The 21,618-nt window shown below is 59.5% G+C and overlaps 1 protein-coding gene and 1 long non-coding RNA gene across 8 annotated transcripts in view; one reads left to right on the top strand and one right to left on the bottom strand.

Annotated features, from left to right (window-relative positions):
• NAV1 (neuron navigator 1) overlaps positions 1 to 21,618 on the top strand; it is a 233,416-nt gene that overhangs the window by 71,419 nt on the left and 140,379 nt on the right. For 5 of the 7 annotated variants that reach the window (XM_070602362.1, XM_070602360.1, XM_070602358.1 and 2 more), the window contains 2 exons: positions 3,485 to 3,591; positions 20,453 to 21,241. In XM_070602362.1, coding sequence (XP_070458463.1) covers positions 3,485 to 3,591; positions 20,453 to 21,241 — 896 coding nt within the window. The remainder of the gene's footprint in view (positions 1 to 3,484; positions 3,592 to 20,452; positions 21,242 to 21,618) is intronic. The other 2 variants (XM_070602363.1, XM_070602364.1) reach the window with 1 other exon arrangement.
• LOC139080656 (uncharacterized) lies at positions 12,280 to 16,256 on the bottom strand. Its single transcript, XR_011535334.1, has 2 exons — positions 16,115 to 16,256; positions 12,280 to 14,642 (listed from the first exon to the last, which is right to left on the bottom strand). It is a non-coding gene; the product is annotated as an uncharacterized lncRNA (long non-coding RNA).

A 21,618-nucleotide genomic window follows, 5' to 3' on the forward strand; every position in this document is an offset into this window, starting at 1 on the left:
TGAGGAGAAATTTACTCACATTTGGGGCACAGAGAAGCTTGTACATCGTTCCCTGGACGCTGGGGGCTCTGAGTGGCAGAGCGTGGCGGGCGGTGGGTCGGGAACCACCAGGAGCCAAGAGTGGAAGTCTGTGGGGTCCGGCACAGAGAAGTTCATGGTGCCACTGCCTTCTGTGTGTGGTCAGCCCACGTTCGGAGCATTACATTCCACTACGAACACCACGTAAATGCACAAAAACACATTAGAGAAAGACTGACAGGCGGGCGAGGGAGCCTGGCAAGGTGCTGTAAAAATGATTAAAGGACCTGGAGCCTTTCACCTTGGATGAGGAAGGCTGAGAGCGTCTGAGAGCCGTTTTCCAGTATCTGAAGGGCTGTCACGTTGTGAGATGAATTAGATTTACCGGGGGCAGCTCCAAAGAACTGAGTCAGCATCACGGTGGTTGGAAGTTAGTTTGAGACACATCTGAAGCTCGGTAGGAAGAACTTTCCAACAATGATAGAGGTTTACCAATTGCCTGTACGGTAGTGAGCTTCCCGTCATGGCGGGAATTCTAGCTGGGTCCATGACCAAAGGGACTTCTCCCTGGCTGATCCCTGCCTCTTGGAGCATCTCTCTGACAGCTGTCCTGCCCTCAGAGTGCTCCCATGTTCCTCTTCCTAAGGGGCAACTCCTTTCGGGCCCTCGTGACGTTCTTGACTTCGACTCTCAAGCAGCTGAGAAAACTGCAGAAGCAGAAGCGCAGGGTGGACCCTGCCTGGAATGGGCTTTTCCAGTTACTTTCCAGATGCTTTTCCAGTTACTAAACGGTTGGCCTGCTGACTCCTTGACTTTCTTCTCCTACCTGATTGCCTTCATTTTGAACCCAGTCTTTGGGGGAAAGTGCATGTTAAATGGTTGAAGAGTTTACGTGATCTACCCTGCAGGTCCCCGGTGTGTTTAGAATCTGACATTCTCCAGAGGGCAGATCTTTTGCTCCGCACGTTTCAGTGGAGCCTACACAGCACCGCGCTCCCTCCGCTCAGCGAGCGTTTATTCCGTGTGTGCGTTTTATACAGAAGTGGAAATCTGTCTCACCTGGCAGCTCGCTGGGGATTTTCTCCACCATCCCCCCTCTTAGCCCCGCCCGTCTCAGGCCTGGGTTAGAGTGGCGGGTAGGGTCATGCTTCGGGCAAGGGAAGATTAGGACCAAGGACACCCCCAGGCGCTGCAGGCACCTGGACGCGAGCCCAGCATACCCTGCGGGGCCTGGAGCTGCTGCCACGGGCGACTGGGCCACGGGCCAGGCTGGGCTACCCTTGCAAGTTTCATAGCCAAGGTGGTGCCATCTGCTCCCTGGAAGTCACAGAATCCTGTTTTCATGGACATCTGCACCCCCACCCGGCACCTTGGCTTCTGCAGAGCTCCAGCTTTGCTCCCCGTCTCTACTCCCGCCCGCCCTGCTTCTACAGGGAGTGAACCGCCAGCCATCTTTTCCCTGCCCCATCCTCCATTGGCATCTCTCTCCAAGGCTCTGGGGGCGGTCCTTCCTGGTGGCATTTGTCTCCTGGAGCCCCCATTCCCTGGACCCTTCCGTCTGCTCCCTGATGCTCTGGTCTCACATGCCTGGTTCCATCAGAGCTGCCACCTCATTCACCTCTGCTCCCTGGGAAGCAGCCCGGGCAGCCCCACCACCGTGGCTGCTCCCTGTTTCCAGCTGCCCCGGGGCTTCCCCTCCCCAACAGGTTCTGTTAACGGTGTCAGGAGCATCAGGCTCACGGTTTTCTGCTCTCTGGTTCAACTGCCATCCAGCGTGGCTGGTACTGGCCATTCAGGCTGGGAAGTGAGGGGAGACACGGAGGCCTGGCCATGTCTGGGGAGCTGGAGGCAGGTGGAGGTGGCGGTGTAGAGCCAACTGAGTTTGGAGGGACGAAGGCTGCCTCCTCGGTGTTCCTGCGGCCGGAGTCTTGGCCACACGGCCGACGCAGCCTCCCTCGCCGTGCACCAGGATGATGATAACATGACAGCCCACGATTCCTAAGACTGGTTCTTGCCACCTGCCGGGGGTCAGGTGGCGCTTGACCCTCACGTATGTGACGTTATTCAGCGGAACATTTATGCATTACCTGGAGCTCCCTCTCTCCAGTAGAACGTCCTCTGACTTTCTCACCCACAAGTTGCATCCCTGACTTCAAAAACCCAAATCTATACTCATTTCTCTCAAGAAACCAACCAGCTCCAGTGTTCCTTTGTCCCCTTGACCCGCGTGTATCTGGGCTGACACTGAGTTGGCGGGAGTGTGCAGGGAGTGACCCCCTCATCCTGAGCACCCCCCAGGGCGAAGTGACGTCAATGCTCCCCTGCCCCACCCCCAGCACCCAGCTGAGGGGCCTGCACACACCCAGGAGCTCCACCCCACCTGCACGGCTTCGAAAGAGCCTCTCGCAGCCCTTGGTTGTCAGACCCGTCTGGGCCTGGAGACCTCCCTTCCACTCCACAGTAGAAATGAGACCAGAGGGGAGAAGAGACTTGCTCTGCCTTACCCAGCAAGTTAATAGCAGAGCTGAGCCCAGAGTCCCACATCTGAGTGTTGAGACAAGAACTGGAGAGAGAGGATGACCAATCTCAGCTGCCCCAGAGACTCCCAGGGTCCCCCGGCCCAGCCCCCTCCCCAGGACCAGCATCAGTTTCCCCTCCTGCCTGCACAGCCCTCCCCTCCCGCTGCTGCCAAGCTGCCAAAGGGTCCATTTAGCTGGAGACAGCGGGCGGACGGGTGGGCGGGCCAGCTCCCGGAGCTCGGGGTAATTGCCTGTAATAAGGCTCCCACAGCCTTTGTTCCTGGGAGAGACTGCACGGTTGGGGTTGTGCTCAGAGGGCTGTGTGCACTCGGGAGCTGGTGCCCGGAGACCTCACCCTTCCATCCTACTTCCACAACTGGCCCTGCGTGGACTTATCCTCCCAGGAGCCACTGTGACCCCAGCTGAGCCGGCCCCTCCGTCTTCCCTGCCCTCCTTGCTGCCTGGACCGTGAGCAAGCCCAAGGGGGCCTGTGTGCCCGGGAGCTCTCATAAGGAATTGGTGATCTCAGCTTCAGAGGGAGTTCTTCCCCGTGTGTATGCACGTGGCTGTACATATATGCACATCCTGAGGGCAGGGACCGTGGCAGGACAAACAACCCAAGGGCTGGAGTTACTGCGGGGTCCCTCTGCCCTGTGGGTGATTCACTTCCTGAGCCTGGGTGAGACACCAAAGGGCGTCTGGCTTCAGCCATCCCACTTCCCTTGGGGCCCCCCAACCCCTAGTCCTAGCCTGACTTGCCCAGAAGGCCTGCATCTGCTGGAGTGCACACACATGCATGTGCCCAGTGGGAGTGCCCAGCCCACAGGGGTGCGAGGCACCAGCAGAGGAGAAGAACCACGCTCCAGGGAGGTTCCTCAGCCCCATGGAGAGACTTCGAGGCCAGGATGACCTCTGCCGTGAGTGACCACCCCTTCTCTGTCCCACAGGTTGCAGCCAGACCAGGAGGAAGCCGGCCCCCTCCCCCAGGACAGCTGGGCCCTGGACGGCTGCTCTGGCCCCCTTGGTGGGCCTGAGGAGAGCTTCTCCTGCGTGGGTGAGTACCGTGGGGTGAAGACTTCCTCTTGGGGTGGGGAGGTCCTAGACTAGAACCCTCCCCATTGCCCACATGGAAGAAGCAGTGACCCAGGTAAACAAGCCCCCTGTTAACAAGGAGATGTCCGCCTATGAACTGCACTGTGCGTTTTTGCCCTGCTTGGCTCAACCCAGGAGTGGTCCGTCCAATCCAGGAGCACTTCAGGGCCAGGAGAGGGAAGCGGCCGTGGGTGCCCTGTTTATCCAGCGCTCCATTGAGGGAATCACTGAGGCCATCAGTGAAAGCCAGGAGGCAGATTGCAGGTCCCAAGCCTGGATTAACGGGGAAGATGCTGGGCACTAGGGAGGCGGTCTGGAGCCATCCGGCCAACTGTCCTCCCCTGGGACGCCTCTCAACAGGGTGCTCCCACTGGTGTCACCTTCTTGATGTGCACAGTACTGTTAACTGAGCCTCAGGAACCAGAACGTAAGACTCACCAGGAAGACCCCTGAGACTCGAGGACGGTGATGTTCCTTACGGGCGGAGACACCGCCTGCTCCCAGGTGCCTCCTCGGGCCAGTCTCTGCCCACGCGGGTGCTCAGGAGGTGTCTCTGAGTGAATGAATGGCCAGAGGATGAGTGAATGCCTTGTGTACTGCAGGTCGGGTCCCTAAAGGGGTCAGATTCTAAACTCCTAGCAGGTTTAGAGGTGTGTGTTGGTTTTCTTGCGACATTAACAAAATACCTAGCGGATGACTGTAATCCATATCGGAGGTTCAGGAGACCCCACACTGCGGGGACCCTGCTCTCTTCTTTGGTTGCCGGAGGGACACTTGCCCCAGGAAGGAGAGGACTTGCTTTTGGCAAACCTGAGGCTGTCTGGAGGGTTTGTCGCACAGCTCGTCTCAGTGCCCTGCTCCAGTGGGACCCTGGTGATGTGCATTCCTACCTTCTTTGTCTCCTGCCGGGCGGGTGGTTGGGTGTCCCTCGAGCCTGGGAGCTGAGCCCTCTGCCATCCTGGTCTCCAGCAGTGGTCTTGGAGCCAGTGAACGCAGAGCAGCGACACTCATTCTTCCATGACAAGCCTTGCGGAGAAGGGTTGTGGGGTCGAGACTGGGCATCTAAAAGTAAGCCGTCGCCTCCCACAATAAGCATTCACGCGGGGGACCAGCGCGTGGCAGGAGACTAAAGGAAACCAAATTCACTGGCACGGAAAAGCCGTCAGAATTAGAACGTGGTAACCAGGACGCTCTGTGGAGCTCTATTTTTACATCTGCAGTTTGCTGTGTGATGGCTTCCTCATGGGCACGCCACATTGCTGGAGCCTGGTCCTCTCCACCCACCGGGCACGCACTGGCCGCTGTTCCCTGATGAGCTGGTGGGAGGGCTATGACTTGTCACGTCTGCGGCAGCCTGGCTTTAGGACTCGCCCAGGCTGGTTGGCTGGAGGACCACCCTCACCAGCCGGATCTGAAGGGTCTCCTAGATCACAGGTGGGGCTACTCCACAGGGAGGAGCCTCAGGGAGCCTTCAGAGTGGGCTTTTCCTCTGAGGCTCCTGGGGAAGGGGAGCGCGGTTCGCTGCGCTGCCTCTGCTCTGGTACTCGCTGGTCGTCATGGTGATCCATCACGGCCAGGGACACCGGGCTCTTTGACGGGTTGGATGCGGGAGAGACTTGGGGTCTGCCTGTGCGTTGTAGGGGAGCCTGTTCTCTGAGCCCGAAGCAAACAGAGCCGAGCGGAAGAGAGGAGCCTAGGGAAGGCTTCCGTTTCTGCCCTGCTCTCCCACCCGAACTCCCCTCAGGGCCTGGTAACGGCTCATTCATTCATTTATTCTTTCATTCAATCAACAAACCATCAGTAACGGTTGGTCTTGTACCCATACTGTGCTTGGCAGGGGCGTAAAAGATGATCCGACTGTGACCTGCCTTTGGGGAGTTCAGGGTCTCCGGGATCCACTCCAGGGAGCCTTCCCCAGGGAATCCGCTGGCATCCCTGAAACCCCGCCCACTGACCTGCCCTTGTAGGAGCTGACAAGGTGGCCCAGTCACTCCGGCCTCCCCTCAAGGCCCTGCAGCATGAGGAGGGTGCTGGGCCTCTCCCGCACTTTGTGGAAGGAGCACTGGGTGCCTTGGGGAGCACCACATCCTCTATCGATAATCTTCCTGGGACCCAGCACAGGTGTTTCAGTTATGGATTCCGTTGTTCCCGTATGGATTTGGAGATGACAGGGGGCAGGTCTGCTCTCTTTTTTAGCTCACACTGCCTCCCTTCTTGTCCGTGAACTCATCTTCTTCCCCATTACATGGTGCGGCACCTGCTGCTCCGTGTTCAGTAAAATGGGGCGTTGAGCGAGTGAGTCTGGGATCCATCGTTGGTCGTGGTGGACCTCATGCGTCCCCTGCAGCCTGTTTCTTGCTCTGCCAGCTGAGGAGGAGCAACCGGCCTTTCTCTGCCGTCCTCCCAATACGGTCCTCTCTGGCATCCAGGCCCGTGGGGGCGGAGTCCTGGAGGGGAGCAGGAAGGGGCCGAAGACCCTTCTCAGCCTTGCACCACTTTCCCACTTCCTCTGCCTGGGAACAGGGTCCAGATGAGGCTGGGTAACCTTTGTGCAGCGGGAGGAGATTTTCCCATGATGACTTGCCGCCAAGCAGAGGAGTTGGGTCGGCCTTCGTCTGTCCCGAAGGCATCCACGACCAGCTGCTCCCTCTGCCTCTGCCCTGGGGCAAGTGTGGAAGATGCGGCCCGTGGGCGTCTGTACCTGTGCCCTGACCCCCCAGCCTGCCCGGCTGTGCTGGTGACAGCCCCATGCTGATCCCAGCAGTGGACCCATCCCTAGGCCGCCATCCGAGCTTAATCTGGAAAGCCGAGGGAAGCCAGGGCTGCTGATTCTGCACGCCCACGTGTGCGAGGCCACGTGCCGGAGGACTGAGAAAGGTCGCCCTGAGGTTGACACAGGTTCCTAATGACTGCCGCTTTGTGGCGTGTTTGAATGAGCAGTAAGTGGACACATAATGAAGGGATCTTCTCCGTCATGACATGTGTCACCAGGAACGAGCTGGAGCCTGCTCCCTCCGGGCCGTGCGCCAGGGTCGATATGTCGGATGGCAGGGCAGCATGAGTCTGGCTGCACGCAGGCTCTGCGCTCTCTCCTCCTTTCTCCTCCCGTGTGGAGCTGGCTCCGTCTTCCAGCCACAGGTCAGTTTTTCATGTCTCGTGGATTTGGGAGCCAGGACAGAGGCCCCCTTCTAAGGAAGCCTGCAAACCTGGTGCGCCCTCGGCCGGGCCGGGAGAGGTGTGCTGACTACTCTCCTCAGAGGGTTTGTTCTGGGCCCTCAGGGGGCTCCGGTGCCGTGGAGCAAGCCCCTCCACCCCCAGCCCGTGCTCCTCCGGGAGCTCCAGGCCACATCCAGTCTCCCAGGGCTACAGATGACTCGGAATCACAGAGCTAGGAAAGTCAGAGCTCTAACAAACTTTACGTATCACCCGGATGTGGACTCCTTTTCCACGGGGAGAGATGGGCACAGAGAGGAACCGTGACTTGCTCAAGATTGCACGGCTGGTTAGCAGGTCATTGAAACCCAGGCCCCTGCCCTCTGACTCCCCAAACACTACACCATTATGGAACACCTACTGTGTGCAGGCACAATGCTAATGCTCCGCGTGAAGCCCGTCATGAGCGCCTCACACAGCCCTTTGCGGTGGTCTGTCATTCTGTGTCGCAGGTGAGGAAACCCCGGCTCAGAGAGGTGACATAAAGTGACTCGTCTGAGGACATGCACGAGGCGAGGGGGCTGTGCCGGGATTTGAATCCAGGCTCGTGTCCTTGAGTCGCTGGCCGGCCGGCCCGTTGGCTGCTGGTCCTCGCTGTGTTAACTGCACTCTCTTCGAGCTCCGCTCTGTCTCCCTTCGCCTCTGCCCAGTGGTGGGGAAAGAAGTGGGTCAGGGAGCCACGGTCCCTGCCGACATCGCCCTGAAGCCCCGGGATGTCACTGCTCCTCTGTCATCCCCAACCTGAGTCATTTCACGCTGAGTTCACACGGCCGTGTCCCCTGCCCTCTGGGGACCTTCGTGCTGAGCTGAGCCTGATGTCCCAGCCATCCGTGGAGAGAGGACGCGCGGAAATTGACTAGAAGACACGGACCAAGTTCAGGGGCCGACGGCATTGGCCGTGTTCCAGGGCGCGGCGGGAGCAGAGGAGGTTTGGGGTGCAGGGGGGCCTGGAGGCCCTGTTTGGGTAGACAGTGGCCGCCTGGGACCACGCAGACTTCCAGGAGCTGGGATGGAAGGCGATGATGACGCTGAAGGGCCTCGGTGACACTTACTGTGGCTTCCTCTGAACTGGCGCTGATGGGGCACCTCTCATCCTTCTGAGGATGAAGGGGAGTCAGAGCCTCACTCCCTAGCTTTGCCTCACAGCTTTGCCGCTTGCTGGCTCTGCAGCCTCAGGCAAGTTATTTGACCTCTCTGTGCCTCTGTGATGATAACAGTACCCTCTTCCTAGGGTTTTGTGAGGATTAAATGCACCATCTTAGAAGGGTGCCCGTGCATCGTAACTGCTTAAGACGCGATTGGTGTTATTCGTTATGGAGGGAGGTGCTTTGTTAGCATGCCCACTTTACAGATGAGGCGAGTTACGTGACAGGCTCAGGGTGGTCCTGCCAGCGTTGGAACCGGGCAGCTGGTCTGCAGAGATCCTGCTCTTAGCCACACATGCCATGACCTCGAGGGAGGGGACACGTCCTGGGTCCTGGGGCACCCCAGGGAGGCCGGGAGAGGCAGAGCCTGGCTCTGGGAAGTGCCGTGAAGGGGCGAGACCAGAGAAGTGAGGTCACGGTAGGTCCCCTGCTGGAGGGGCTTAAAATAGAAACCCAGGGATCTGGATCCTGTTTCTTCGCAGGAGGATGGGGGGGGGGGGCAGTTGACGAGTGACTTCTCGAGACAGCGTGTGGCTGGGGTGGCATTCATCTCCAGCAGTGAAGCAGACCCAGCTGGAGCCATTTTCCGGGAGTGTCCAAAATAGCGGAGGCTGGGCAGGCTGGACCCCCTCCCCGACCACCATCCTGGCCCAGGCCCCCCCCCCGCACCAGACTCTACCACTCCAGAAGGGGTAGGAGTGGTTCTGCGTGGCGTCTGCACCCACGAGTGCTCGAAAAACAACGCCCAGGGCTGGCAAGGCCTCAGGTCCCTGTTTCCTGCTCCACCCAAGCCGGCCGGGTCTCTGCATTGCCCACACACAGAGGAAATTCATATCCAGTCGCCAAACCTCACTAAGCACGTGTGTGTGTCAGGCCCTGCTCTCGATGCTCAGGGTACATCTGAGGGCAAAACAGGCCAAGACCTCTGCCCGGGTGGGGCTTATGTAGCTGTCTGGAGCAGTGCACAGCCTGGGCAGCCGTGTATGAGCTGCATGGTGGCCCTAGAGAAGCCCCAGCCCTGGAATATGTCTCCCATCCCAGGCAGCAAGGGCGGAACTCTGGCCTCATGACACCCCCTGAGAAGGCAGGCACAGCATTCGTGGGCCAACCCCTGCACCCCGAGCCTTCCATGCTGGGCAAGACGAGTGGAAGGGGGAGGTGACAAATGTCTCCCTGTGGTTTTCCTAGAGAATTGCCCCCAGGCCCCGTGCCTGTCTGTTCTGGACTCTGAAACCTGCAACGAACCGCTTCATCTCTTCTTAGGAAATCCTGACCCTGCTTAGTCCTCGTGTGCCTGTGGCCACGGGAAGGACCTGAGGATGAGGGTGCTCGCTGGGAGGAGGTGGGCCTGGTTCCTAGGAATCTCTCCCGATGGGCTATCCCGTGCAACCTCAGGGTAGTTATCCAGAGAGCCATGGGGCAGGTGGGAATTTGAGCCGTGGAGGAAGGAACCTGCACTACTTGGTAAACTCCCACCTCTGTGCCTCCATGACCGAGAGAGAGAAACCTCACCTCAAGAGGTGCCCTGAAGACTTGGCTTCCCAGGGCTTTGCCCCGCCCCTTGGGCAAAGGCTGGCCAATCCTCTCCATAACTTCCAAGAAGGGGTTCTCCATGGGAGCCTGCAGGGGCTTCATCTCCAGGAGGGCTGTCTGCAAGCCGGTCACATTCAAGGCTTCCGTCCTCCTCCCACTCCCACTGAATGGGCAGAAACCGGAACCCAGCGCCCCCCACCCCCATCCCTGTGATAAGAGGATTAGGGTCCCCCACTGGGAGACTTCCCCACAATAAGACTGCCCAGCAGGCGGACACAGAAGGAGCTCTGGGGGAGGCAGTTGAAGAGAGGGAGGTGACACAGACACAATAACCCAGAGAGTAAGTGCTGAGAATTACCCCCAGTCATAATATTCCTCCTCCACGTCCTTTAAGAGGCAGCAGGAATGAAAACCCTGGCTTCCTGTGTGTGGGTCTGGGTAGCGGGAGGCCGGGCTTCAGAGGGAACTGAAGATAATGAAGGGTCAGGGCAGAGGGTCAGAGCGCAGGGTCGTCCGAGCCCTGGGGGAGGGGAGGGCAGAGAAACCCTTAGTTGTCCCTTTTCTCCAGAAGCTCATTCCACCTTCACAGAGGGCTGGAGAAGGAAGTGAGTGTGTTCCGTGGTGAGCATGACTGAGGTCAGATAGATGGAGGTGGGAGGGGAGCTCGGGCCCCGTTGGAAGTGGAGGGAGGGCAGCCCCAACGCTCACGATGATGCGATGCTCACGTAGAGTCTGGCACCGCCCAGGGGCAGGAGCTGGACCCCGTGAGCTCACCGCATCCTTCCTGCCTAGGAGTCTGGGCAGGAAGCAGCACAGAGCGGGTGAGGTCCCGACGATGACATCAGGCCGTGTGAGGGGCGAGGCTCTCGTGGGCATTGGCACTCCCACCGTCACACCAATGAGTACTCCTGAGATACGCCAAGTAATTGCCCATGTTTATTCTGTTAAAATTCATTGAAATAGGACTCCACCGCCACATTCCTCTGTTAAGTTTAATGCCTCGTTTCAAAACCTAACAAAAACTCTCATAAACCACCGAGGTGCCCATGGCGACAACGAGGACAGCCTGGACACGGGAATGTCTCTGTTTGCAGCATGCTCTCCCTAAACCAGCTGTCCCTCCCCGGTTCAGGCCGGCAAGGCTTCCTCCTTACTCTGCACTTGTCTGCAGCGTTGTGGCACCAGGGACCTTTCAGAACCCGGGTGATGTTACAGTATGTCTCCCCAGACAAGTGGACGTCTTCTCAAGCCAAAGCCTGTATCCAAGGGTTGGTCCTCCAGACCTTCGAACCCGGTCAGTGAACAGAGATGAAGTCGCTCTGCTCTGCGGTAGTGAGGTCAGCACAGGCTCGGCCAGACCGCCTCAGGCTTGGGCCTCGTGTGTTTCCCGCTCAGGTTTCTGGGTTTCCTTGGCCCTCGGTGAGGTCATAGGATCTATCACAAACGTTGCCTAAGATTATCTTGAGGTTCCCCTTAGCGTGGTGATGCAGTGGCCCTAACCCAACCGACCCTGTGGACGGTCAGCTCTGACTCTAGGTTTGCGCACATGGAAGGAGACGTCCTCACCCAGGAGCTCGCGCGTCTCCACCCCACACGCAGGCACAGCGCACACTCTGCCCTCCTCTTCGCCTGCCTGGGTCCCCCTCACGGGCCTGCGGTTGCCATGACAACTGATCTGGGCTGGTCCTGGTCTCGGGGCGCTGTACCCGAGCTCATCTGGGGCGCGATGTGCAATGGACACCCCAGCGGGTGTGCAAGAACAGTTGTCATGGCAACACACAGGCCAAGCACATGGGGGGAACATCTAGATTTCCCATCCTGGTCTGTTAGCCCGAGGAGCAGGGAGCTGATTTTAAATGAGTGCACCTCCAGACAGAATGCTCTCCACTCGGTGCTCTCCTCCTGCCTTCCCCCCCACCCCCATAAGCCCGTGAGCCGGGGGAGAAAAGTTTCCACCCCCCTCCTCCACCTGGTGTCTCCAGGAGCAGCTGAGGTGCAGAGAACGTGGGCATTCTGGGAGGCTACATAGCAAGTCAAGAAGAGAACCCAGGACCCCAAGACTTGAGAATAGGGGAGTCCCCCAAGGGGCCCTGACTTGTTGGGGCTGCCAGGTCCACTGGAAGTGACCAGGACCCAGGACAGAGGTCATAGCGCCGGGGCTGATGATGCTGTAGACCACGGCTGTGCCTGGAGGAGTAAGCCCCCTCCCTCCCCGTCCCCACTCCCGGGATTCTGTGGGCCCGTCTACTGTGACTGCAGCCCTAGACCCAGCAGCCCTCGGGTGCCATGGGCGTCTGAGTTATGGGGTCTCCTCAGCGGGAAAGGCCCTCTTTCCACTTCCCGCTGGCCCTCCAGGACCCATCCTCCTTTCTCTGCCTGCTGTGGGGGTTTCACACTTCTTGGGATCCCATGCAGTTCTGAGGCAGGCCCCCAGAAACAGCGGCATGAAGTAAGGGCATGAAGTTATGGGAAAATGTGGGAGACCGCAGGCCGGATTCATAGTCTCACCCCACCAGCAACCTGCTGTGTGGTCTCGGGCAAGTGTATTTCTGTGTGAAATGCAGACAAGACGGTGCCTGCGTCAGAGGGCTTCAGGAAATAATGCCTGGGCGTCGGCTGGCAATAGGAGGTGCTTAGAGCTGTGAGCTCCGCCGCCCTTCAGTTCAACAGGCGTGAGGAGCCCTCCCTAACTGTTCCACGTAGGGAGCGGTCTGAGTCCGTTCAGGCTGCTGTAACAAAAATACCGTGGACCAGGGGGCTTCAACCACACAAGTGTATTTCTCGCAGTTCTGGAGGCTGGACGCCCAAGATCAAGGTACTGGCAGATTCTGTGTCGGGGAGAGCCCACTCCCTGTTTGGCAGATAGCTGTCTTCTTGCTGTGTCCTCACGTGGCAGACAGAGAGGAAAAGGGCTCTATTCTTAGAAGGGCACCAATCCCATCACGGGGGCTCCATCCTCATGACCTCATTACCTCCCAAATGCCCTATCTCCCGATAGCATCACATGGGGAATTACAGTTTCATCTTATGAATTTTGGGGGCACATAAACAAAGCTGTCTTTAACAGGGGGCTCACAATTGAACTGGAGGGACAGGATGTCTCCCTAGGATGTAACTAGGCAGAATTTGCCCATACTCAATAGATGGGAAAGGAAGAGATCAGTGTGGGATGGAGTCGTCAGAGGAGGCTTCCTAGAGGAGGTGGCCCTGAAGCTGGGCAGCAAAGGGTGAATGAGACTTGAATTCATAGCAGAGAAGGCACAGGGGAGAAAGGCAGGCGCGAGGGGCCACGGTGCGAGGGCGGGGTAGGCTGGACCAGAGAGCAGGTGGGAGAGCCTTCGAGGGCACGATCCCCAGGCTGGTGACGCCAGAGTGGTGAAGCCCTTGCATGCTGGTGCTGGGCAACACTGGGCTCTGTGGCAACAGATATTGGGGGGCGAGGGGGGCAGTCCTTCCCTGGGAAGCCACCCAGGTCACCACGTCAGAGACACGCTCCCCCGCGGGAGATCACAGAGTTCTGGCTTCAAAAGGAGAAGGCGGGTCTCCAAGAAGAGGAAACAGGGCCTTGTGCACCCCTCCAGGGCCCCCCTGCTGAGGATCTGGGTCACAAGGAAGACAGGTCCCATGCTCTAGCCTGGGGGGGGGCAGGTCAGAACACCTGGGGGGACCCCTGGGGAGACAGAACAGGGAGCCGCGGCCACTCCCCCAGCTCCCCCCGCCATCCCTGGAGGTCCAGCCCTGGGGCAGCAGAGAAGCCCCTGCTGAAGGAGGGCCCACCCCATGGGCTTGGTCCTGCCCTCACCTCCCAGTCTGGAGCGGGTCCTCCAGGTGGTCCCTCAGCCACAGTTCCCACTCCCTCTGGGGGTGCACAGCCCAGAGCACCCTGCCTCTGAAGGGAGGCCTGTGCCCCTCCCAGCCTTCGGAGCCCTGTCCTCCAGCCGCACACTGGGCTTCGACTTGGGTCCTGTCTCCTCCTGTGACCAGAGGGGACCTGTTTCCTTCTCAGGGCCCAGTCTCTGCCCTCCCCTTTCACACGATGGGCAGCTCATCCCTGCTCCATCCTTGTCCTCTTGGCTCCATCCTTGTCCTCTTGGCTCCATCCTTGTCCTGTTGGCTTAGAGGCCTCTGGGAGAACGCGTCCCGGCTGCTGTGAGCTCCCAGGAATGCGGGTGGTAGTCTAGAATTTCTCGCCTTTTCCGCCCTCCCGGAAGCTCTCCCTGAGACAGTGGGCCAGAAGACAGACTGAGGCCCACGACCCCTGGCTCCGCTCCCAGCTTTCACTTTGCTGAGACTCATCTTCCCCAACAGACAGATGGGACAGCAAATCTCTCTGAGCCCGCACTCCTGATCTGGTGGCCCAGAAGAAAAATCCCCAACCGTTAAGCACAGGCAGCCTCCTGGGACCAGAGAGGCCAAGCCGGGCCCTTGCAGAGTCTGCAGAAATGTCTCAACCACCAACACCCTGGCAAAGCAAAGATGGTGACTAAGCTGGGAGGAAACAAGTGGATCAATCTGGGAGGGCTTCCCGGATGAGGCCCCGGATGTGTGAGCACGCCGATGCATTCATATTGGGCTGAGTCCACCGGCTCCTTTTTTGTCTCCAGGTGGCAGTGGAGGGTGGGGGTCAAGTTCCACTGGGACTGCCGCATGCGCTAGGGAACCTGAGGACTCCTTGCCCACTCTTGCCCCTGCCTCCCAGAGGTCTGGCAAAACTCATCCTATGCCTCTGAGCAGAGCAGAGATGTGGGGGAAGCGAGGGCCTCCGTTGTGACCTGTGCCACGGTCATTCCCCTACAGAACTGGAACTTTCTTCAGAGGGGCAAAGCAAGGGACTGCTGGCCTCCCTGTGGCCCAGGGCTGCAGACAGGGGAGAAAAGACGTTGTGGAGACACCATCCCGGAGCCTGGCTTCCATTCCGGCACACCAGCTGTGCCGTCTCTCACCACGGGGTATGCAGAGGTCACTGCTGTTTACAATCCCCCACACATCTGTTCTGAGTCACGCACTCATTCATCGAATCGGTCGTCATTCCCCAAATATGTTTGAGAGCCCACTGTGTGCGGAGATCTGCGATGGGTTTTGAGAAAAAGTTCATCACGGTAGACCGACCAAAGATGGGTCCCTGGGAAACAGATGAGCGAGTGAACAACGTTGGCTACAGATGCCAGGAAATTATCAAAGCGGTTGCCATAGACCGTGGGCGGAGAGTCAGGGAAGGCCTCCTGGAGGAGGCACATTGGGCCTCAAGAAGGGCCAGGGAGAGTACAGCGCTCTAATCCTTTCTCAAACCACAACCGGCCCCTCCTGAAGTCTTCCCTATCTTGGTGGATGGCAGCTCCATTCTCAGAGCTGTCGGGGCCGAAATCCGTGGGTATTCTCGATTCCTCTCTCCCACACGCCCACGTCTGGTCTGTCAGCAAATTCTAAAGGCTTCACAGTTTATCCAGAGTCTGACCCCTTCTCACCCCCACCAAAGTCACCACCCGCTTCCAAGCCGCCATCATCTCTCATCTAAATTATTGCAGCTGCTTCTGCCCGTGAGCCCAGCAAGCAGCCACAGCGACTCTTTCAAGGGGGACACCAGGTCATGTGCCTCCTCTGCTCCATAACCCGCCGTGGCTCCCATCTCACTCAGAGTGAAAGGCCAAGTCCTTGCAGTGACCTGAAAGGCCCTCCCACACTGGCCATCACTTAGATCTCTGACCTCATTGCCTGCCACTGGCCCCTTCCTTCCTTCCTTTCTCTGCAGCCACGCTCATCTGTTCTTCAGACAGGCCAGGCACACTGCCCGTCAGAGCCTTTGCTCAGGCTGCTCCTTCTGCCTGGAAACGTCTTCCCCAGACATCCACACAGATACAGAGAGGAAGCCCCCTCTCCTCCTTCAGATCCTTATCCAAATGTCGCCTTCCCCCCCGCCGTAAAGCCTGCTTTGCCACCATATTGAAAATTCAGCCCGGGCCCCTGGGCATTGCCTGTGCCTCTCCTGCTCTGCATTTTCTCCTTAGCACTGTTGAGTGGCTAATATTTCTAATTTGTTGTCTGTCCCTCCCATTAGAATGGAAGCTCCCTGAGGACAGGAATTCTGGTCTGTTTTGTTCTCTGCCGTGTCCCCCAGGACCAGACGGGATGTGAGCAGTGGGAGGGAGCTCTTTGTCCCGATGAGGCTCTGTGCTCAGGCACCAGCTATGTCAGCAGCCTCCCGCCTGGCCTGGGGGATGCCATGACAGAAAAAAGGGTGGAAGGAAGTGGGGAGCAATGCCTGGAGGGCTTTCTACAAAGGCAAAGGAGTTGGAGTCTGCCCAGGAGGCGATGAAAGTCCTCATCACAGGGGTGTGAGCAGGGAAACTGAAGAAGGTGCCTGTCGCTCAGTTGGGCCAGCCCGGGGTGGGTGGCTCGGTGCCCAGCCCTTGCTCTGCAGATCCTGACTGTGGGCACAGAAATCAGGAAAACCCTCCTTCTTCCCTGCTCGGCCCGTAGCCCTTGAGGGAGCCAATTATGGACTCACCTGCCCGCTCCCCCTCCCTGAGATCCCAGCTTCTCCCAAGGTCACCTTTCAAGGTCAAAGGGGTGGGACCGCCTAGCCCTTCTTCTCACCTTCTTCTCTCTCCCACTTCTCTCGAGGGATCCTGACCCAGTGCGCTGGGCAGAGCCCCCACAGACGACCTGGGTTCCATCCTTCCCCAGCTGCGGGGCTGTGAGCATGCGGACGTGCCTTTCTTTCCTTGGCTGTATGCCTTATCTTCTTCATCCTTCAAGTGGCTTTAAATTGTCAGCCCCCAGATGTGGTCAGATCACCAGTCCTCTCCCCATCCCAGAAACGGCTGATGCCTTTGGAGAGAGAGGAGTGGGGTGAGGAGCCAGGCTTTGGGGAGCTGGGGATCAGGGACTTTCCTGATTCCCAACCAGCCTCTTTCCCCACCTTCCCTTTAGAAACTGGGCGGGACCCAGTTCCCTTCCACAGGCCACTGACATCAGCAGCACCCATCCGTGCCCGGCCAGGCCTCCCCGTCATCACGTAGCCCCTCGCAGGGTGTCTCTTCCGGAGCGTTCCCAGGCCGGTCCTGCAGTGGAGACGGGGCAGAGCGGGAGGGCTCAGGGCTGGACCTGCGGGTGGTGTGGCCAGGCAGGTACCTCTCTCTTTAGGAATCATTAGAGGAAACATTCTGCACATATTGGCTTTATCGACTGATGCTGGAATGGCTGTTGCCACGGCAGCAGAGGCTCCCACTGCAGTAGAGGATGGTGGGAAACTCAGAGATGTGAAGGGAATCAAAAAAGAGGCAGATAGAGGGAGAGCTGCGTTAGGGAGCATCAGAAAGTTCTGGGATGACTATTTAAAGGGACCACCACATGGCCATGGCAAGGCCCTTAGAGAGTGACAGTGGAAAGGTGGGCAGGACAGGTAGACAGAGGGGACCAGCACCCCAGGGGATCGGCACTGAGTTAACTCATGAGATGAGCATGGAAGGAATTTCCATCTCCTAAACTGAGGGGTGGCATTTCCTGCAGGAGGGAGTGGGGAGGTTGAGATGGTGGGGAGGGGGCTGGGACCACCTCACTCTCTCTTCTGGACCACCCTCTCTTTGGGAAGGAGGTAGAATCTCAGGAGCTGTTTATTGAAGGAAAGGAGAGGACTTGAGATTCGCGGCATATGGTACCCCTCGAGAGGAGGCTCAGAGGAACAAAGAGGAGTAAGGAGCGGGAGGAGTCCAGGCTGAACCAGGAATGAATGGGGCACGAGATAACCAGGAAGAAGGGAGACCAGGCCGCGGGGCAGTGGGCCTCCAGGGACTGGCAGCTGCAGTGGACAGAGCAACAAGTGGAATGGAGTGTCACAGCAGTTGTAGAGACTAATGTGACAGGAGCCAAACTCCGGACGTGGACACCAGCGACCAGGGGCCATTAACCCAAGGAGAGAGGGCCAGGTTTTGCCTACAGCGGCCCACACTGGGTGGAGTGGACCACGGTGGAAATGTTGTTTTTCAGCCAGATGGCAGCCAGTTAATTTCTCCTTGTCTGCTCGGAGGAGATGAATTCATATGCAGGAAGAGAACAGACCACCAGCAAGGACTAGTGTAACCTGGGAGATCAGAGAACGGGGCCCCAGATCCTGCAGTTGCTGTTTTCAGGAAAGGTGGTGACTGAATTCTGTTGTTTTGTGCACCTTAGAGCTGCTCTCTGAGGAAGGAGGAAGACTTCAGAAGTGATGGTTTGGGACTGCATTGGAATTGACCCTTGGGATGGGGAGGGGCCGTGTTCCCCAGAGACCAGGCCCCGGGGATGGGCTTGACCCCTTCCTTGAGCTGGGATCTCGTGTTTGGGTGTGAGCCTGCGTACCTCCTGTGTACCCAGAGAGGAAATCTCATGCCTGGCCTCCTCCTTGGGGTGCTTTCTGTGCCCGCGCCAGGTTCTGGCGGGATCCCACTTCAGGCCCTTCAACCAGATCCTGTCGCTTGTCATTTGCTCTCTGAAGTCATCAGCCCTGAGTTTCCTCAGTGCAGGACACAGGCCGCAAGGCCAGTCTGCATTGCGCCCTCTGCCACAGGGCCTCCTGGCTCTCTTCTGCACCCCGCTCCTTTCCTCCACTCCTTTGAAGCAGTGCCGATGCTGCGCAGGTGTCAGCCTGAACAACTTCCTGCTTCCTGCTCTCCTGGTCCGAACTCTTCCCTACTTAGACTGCGTCATGTATTTGCCCGCCTGCCCGCACAACCTCTTACGCCTACACTCATGTGTATGCAGCCCCTCCTGCGTAAGTGCTGGATTCTGAAGTTACCGCAGTGGGCCAGCTGGGGTCCCTGCTCTCCGGGGTCCAGGGTCTCCCTCTTGTGTTCCTGTAATTAGTCTACACACACCTACAGCAGTCTACCTGTGAGGATGGGTTGACATGTGTGACACCGCTTTGTCACAGGGACAGGATTATTACTTTCCCGGGTCTTGTACTGTCTGTCTTGCTTTCCCTGCCAGACGCTGAGTTCCTAGAGGGCAGAATCTCCATCATTCTCTGTATCTCCAGGGTCCGGCCAAGGCTCCCTGCTCCTTACCCTCTGCTTGAGGACCCTGTTCTCAGCACTGTGGTAGGCACATCCTCTGTGCGACGACCCCGGTCCTTGCGGATTTTATGGCATCTCGATCCAGCCCTAGGATTGCGGAAGGCGGAGTCCTGGGGACACCACCAGCACCTGAGAGTCATGCAGGGTACAGACCCAGTATACAGCACTCAGGCCTCCAAATCCATTTAACCACCACAGTGGCAGCTCCTGCTGCATGCAAGGTGCCCCCTGAGGGCTCTGGTGCTGGTGGGGGAGATGGGGGCGTACACAGACACCCCTCACACCAGGAGGCTGGCACGGTCAGTGCTGGGAGAGTGGGGGAACCATGAGATTCAGACACAGGTTCTTCAAATTCCAGGGGGAAGGGGGAGCGGATGGAGAGAGATGGAGGTTGGGGGTGGGGCGGGCAGATAATCTGAAGGCTAGGCTAGCGCATCCTGGCAAAGAGTTCTTAGGGTTTTACAGCCCCAATGTGTGGCTCCCTCTGGGGCCCGTCCCTCCTGGAGCTAGCTTTGCTTTCAGAGACATCCCCTCTGATTCCTCCTGTCCCTCACTTTCTTGTCTGAGAGCCATTTGTCAGGCACCTTGGCCCCGACTTGGGGAGGTCATAGGAGGAGGGGTAAGAGGAGGGGCAGGGTCGCCCTCTGCTGAGCTGGGGCAGATGGTTGCCTGCTCCCTTCCCCCATCTCTCTCCTCCCTGGGCCCAGGTGGGAGGCCGGAGAAAGGCTAGGAAAATGTTGTCTTTTTAAATTGCTCTGCAGCCCACTTGAGCTCTGGCAGGCAAGGGACCTGTGCCAGGCCTCCTGGTTCCCTGTGTTTACACAGCGCTTTCCAGCTCCAGAGTCCTTCCCAAGGAAGGTGGCCCAAGAACCAGTGTAAGGTTAGACAGACCCAGTGGGTGCAATGACTTTGACAAGGTCACACACGCAGTTAGTTAGAAGGGGGAACCCAGGCTCCTGAACCCCAGAGCTGGTCTTTTCCTCCAATGCCGCGACCCCCCTCCCCAGCCAACCCTGGGCCCTGTCTCTCCAAGCCACCCCCGTCCCAAGCGCTCTCCCTACCTGGGGAGGAATCCCCTACCTCTGGAGGGCAGGCTTGTGCCCCACAGACTAAAGTAAGGGGGCACTGGGAGTTTCCTGGGGGAACCAGAGACCTCTCCACCCCTCTCCCGCATCTCTCCCCAGGCCCCACGAGCCGCCCTGTCTCAGTGCCTTTCACCTGCACCCCCACATCTCAGCCGATCCTCCTCCCTCCCCTGGGCGCGGCAGGGGGCCACCCGTAGCCCTCGGAGAACCTGCCCCGCCTTTGCGTGCAAGGCGAGGACAAACACCGGTGGGGGTCCTTCAGCCCCCCTACCCCCTACTCCTCCATCCCTGGATCTCTGCTGCGCATACCACCCCCTCCCGAGCCAGAAATAGACGCGCTCCCACCTCCCTCCGCTCGGCACACTCCGCCCTCCTCCGGTCCGCGCCGCGCCCTCCCTCCCCTCCGGCCTCGGCTCCGGGCTGCAGCGGCGGCCTCGGCTCAGCCCGCGGCGGGTGCGGCCGCGGCGCTGCTGGGCGGGCGGGCGGGACCGGGCACCCGAGCGCCTCTGAGCGCCGGCGGGGCTGCGGGGCTCGCGTGCTGCTTTGGATTGATCTTTCCATTTTAATTTGTATTTTCCCCGCCCCGCCCCTTTTCCTCCGACCCCGCCCCATCGCTCCCCGGCTTCCTCGCTCTTTCCTTCTCCCGCTTCCTTCCCTGCTTGTCTTTCCCCTGCGCCCCCTGCTCGCCCCCTCCCTCCTCCCTCCCCCTCTCCCCTTCCTCCTCTGTTTCTTCCGTCCTCTCTCTCCCCCTCCTCCCGCCTCCTCCGCCCTGCGCTCCCCGCCCCCCGTGCCTGCAGACGCGCGGATTGTCCATGCGCTCCTCGCGGGCAGAATGCTGGGCAGCAGCGTCAAGAGCGCGCAGCCCGAGGTGGGGCTGAGCGGCGGCGGCGGCGGCGAGGGCGCGGACGAGCCCCGGGGCGCGGGCAGGAAGGCGGCGGCGGACGGCAGAGGCATGCTGCCCAAGCGCGCCAAGGCGCCGGGCGGCGGCGGCGGCATGGCCAAGGCCAGCGCGGCGGAGCTGAAGGTCTTCAAGTCCGGCAGCGTGGACGGCCGAGTCCCCGGCGGGCCGCCCGCCTCCAACCTGCGCAAGCAGAAGTCGCTCACCAACCTCTCCTTCCTCACGGACTCGGAGAAGAAGCTGCAACTCTATGAGCCCGAGTGGAGCGACGATATGGCCAAGGCGCCCAAGGGCTTGGGCAAGGCGGGGTCCAAAGGCCGCGAGGCTCCGCTGATGTCCAAGACGCTCTCCAAGTCGGAGCACTCGCTCTTCCAGGCCAAGGGCGCCCCGGCGGGCGGCGCCAAGACCCCGCTGGCTCCGCTCGCGCCCAGCCTGGGAAAGCCGAGCCGGATCCCGCGCGGCCCCTACGCCGAGGTCAAGCCGCTCAGCAAGGCTCCCGAGGCGGCCGTGAGCGACGACGCCAAGTCGGACGACGAGCTGCTCTCCAGCAAGGCCAAGGCGCAGAAGGGCTCCGCGCCCGCGCCCGCCGCCAAGGGCCAGGAGGAGCGCGCCTTCCTCAAGGTGGACCCCGAGCTCGTGGTGACCGTGCTGGGAGACCTAGAGCAGCTTCTCTTCAGCCAGATGCTCGGTGAGTCCTGCCTCCCCGCCCCACCCTGGCTTTCTCCTCAGCTGCCCGGGAAGGTGTGGGGGAGAGCGCAGCTCCCTCCGCTGCTTCTCCTTCCGGTGGGGCTCTCCAGATCCCGGGTTGGGTTGTGAGGGGGCATTGCGCCCAGATGTGCAGGCTTGGCCCACCTCCAGATGCGCATGGCTAAAGTGCGCCTTCTTCAAGATGCCACCAGGCGGGAGCGAGCCCAGGCTCTGCTCCGGCCTGCCTGAGGGGAGGCTGGACAATGGGGTGGGGGTCAGATTCTCAGAGATAGAGCCCATTACCCTCCTTGGATTTTAAAGCTCAAAATCCTAATGTGGCAAGATCTGGGGCCGGTGGAGACCTCAGCTGTGCGGTGG

This window comes from Equus przewalskii, chromosome 31, assembly GCF_037783145.1.
Source record: "Equus przewalskii isolate Varuska chromosome 31, EquPr2, whole genome shotgun sequence".
Taxonomy (NCBI): domain Eukaryota; kingdom Metazoa; phylum Chordata; class Mammalia; order Perissodactyla; family Equidae; genus Equus; species Equus przewalskii.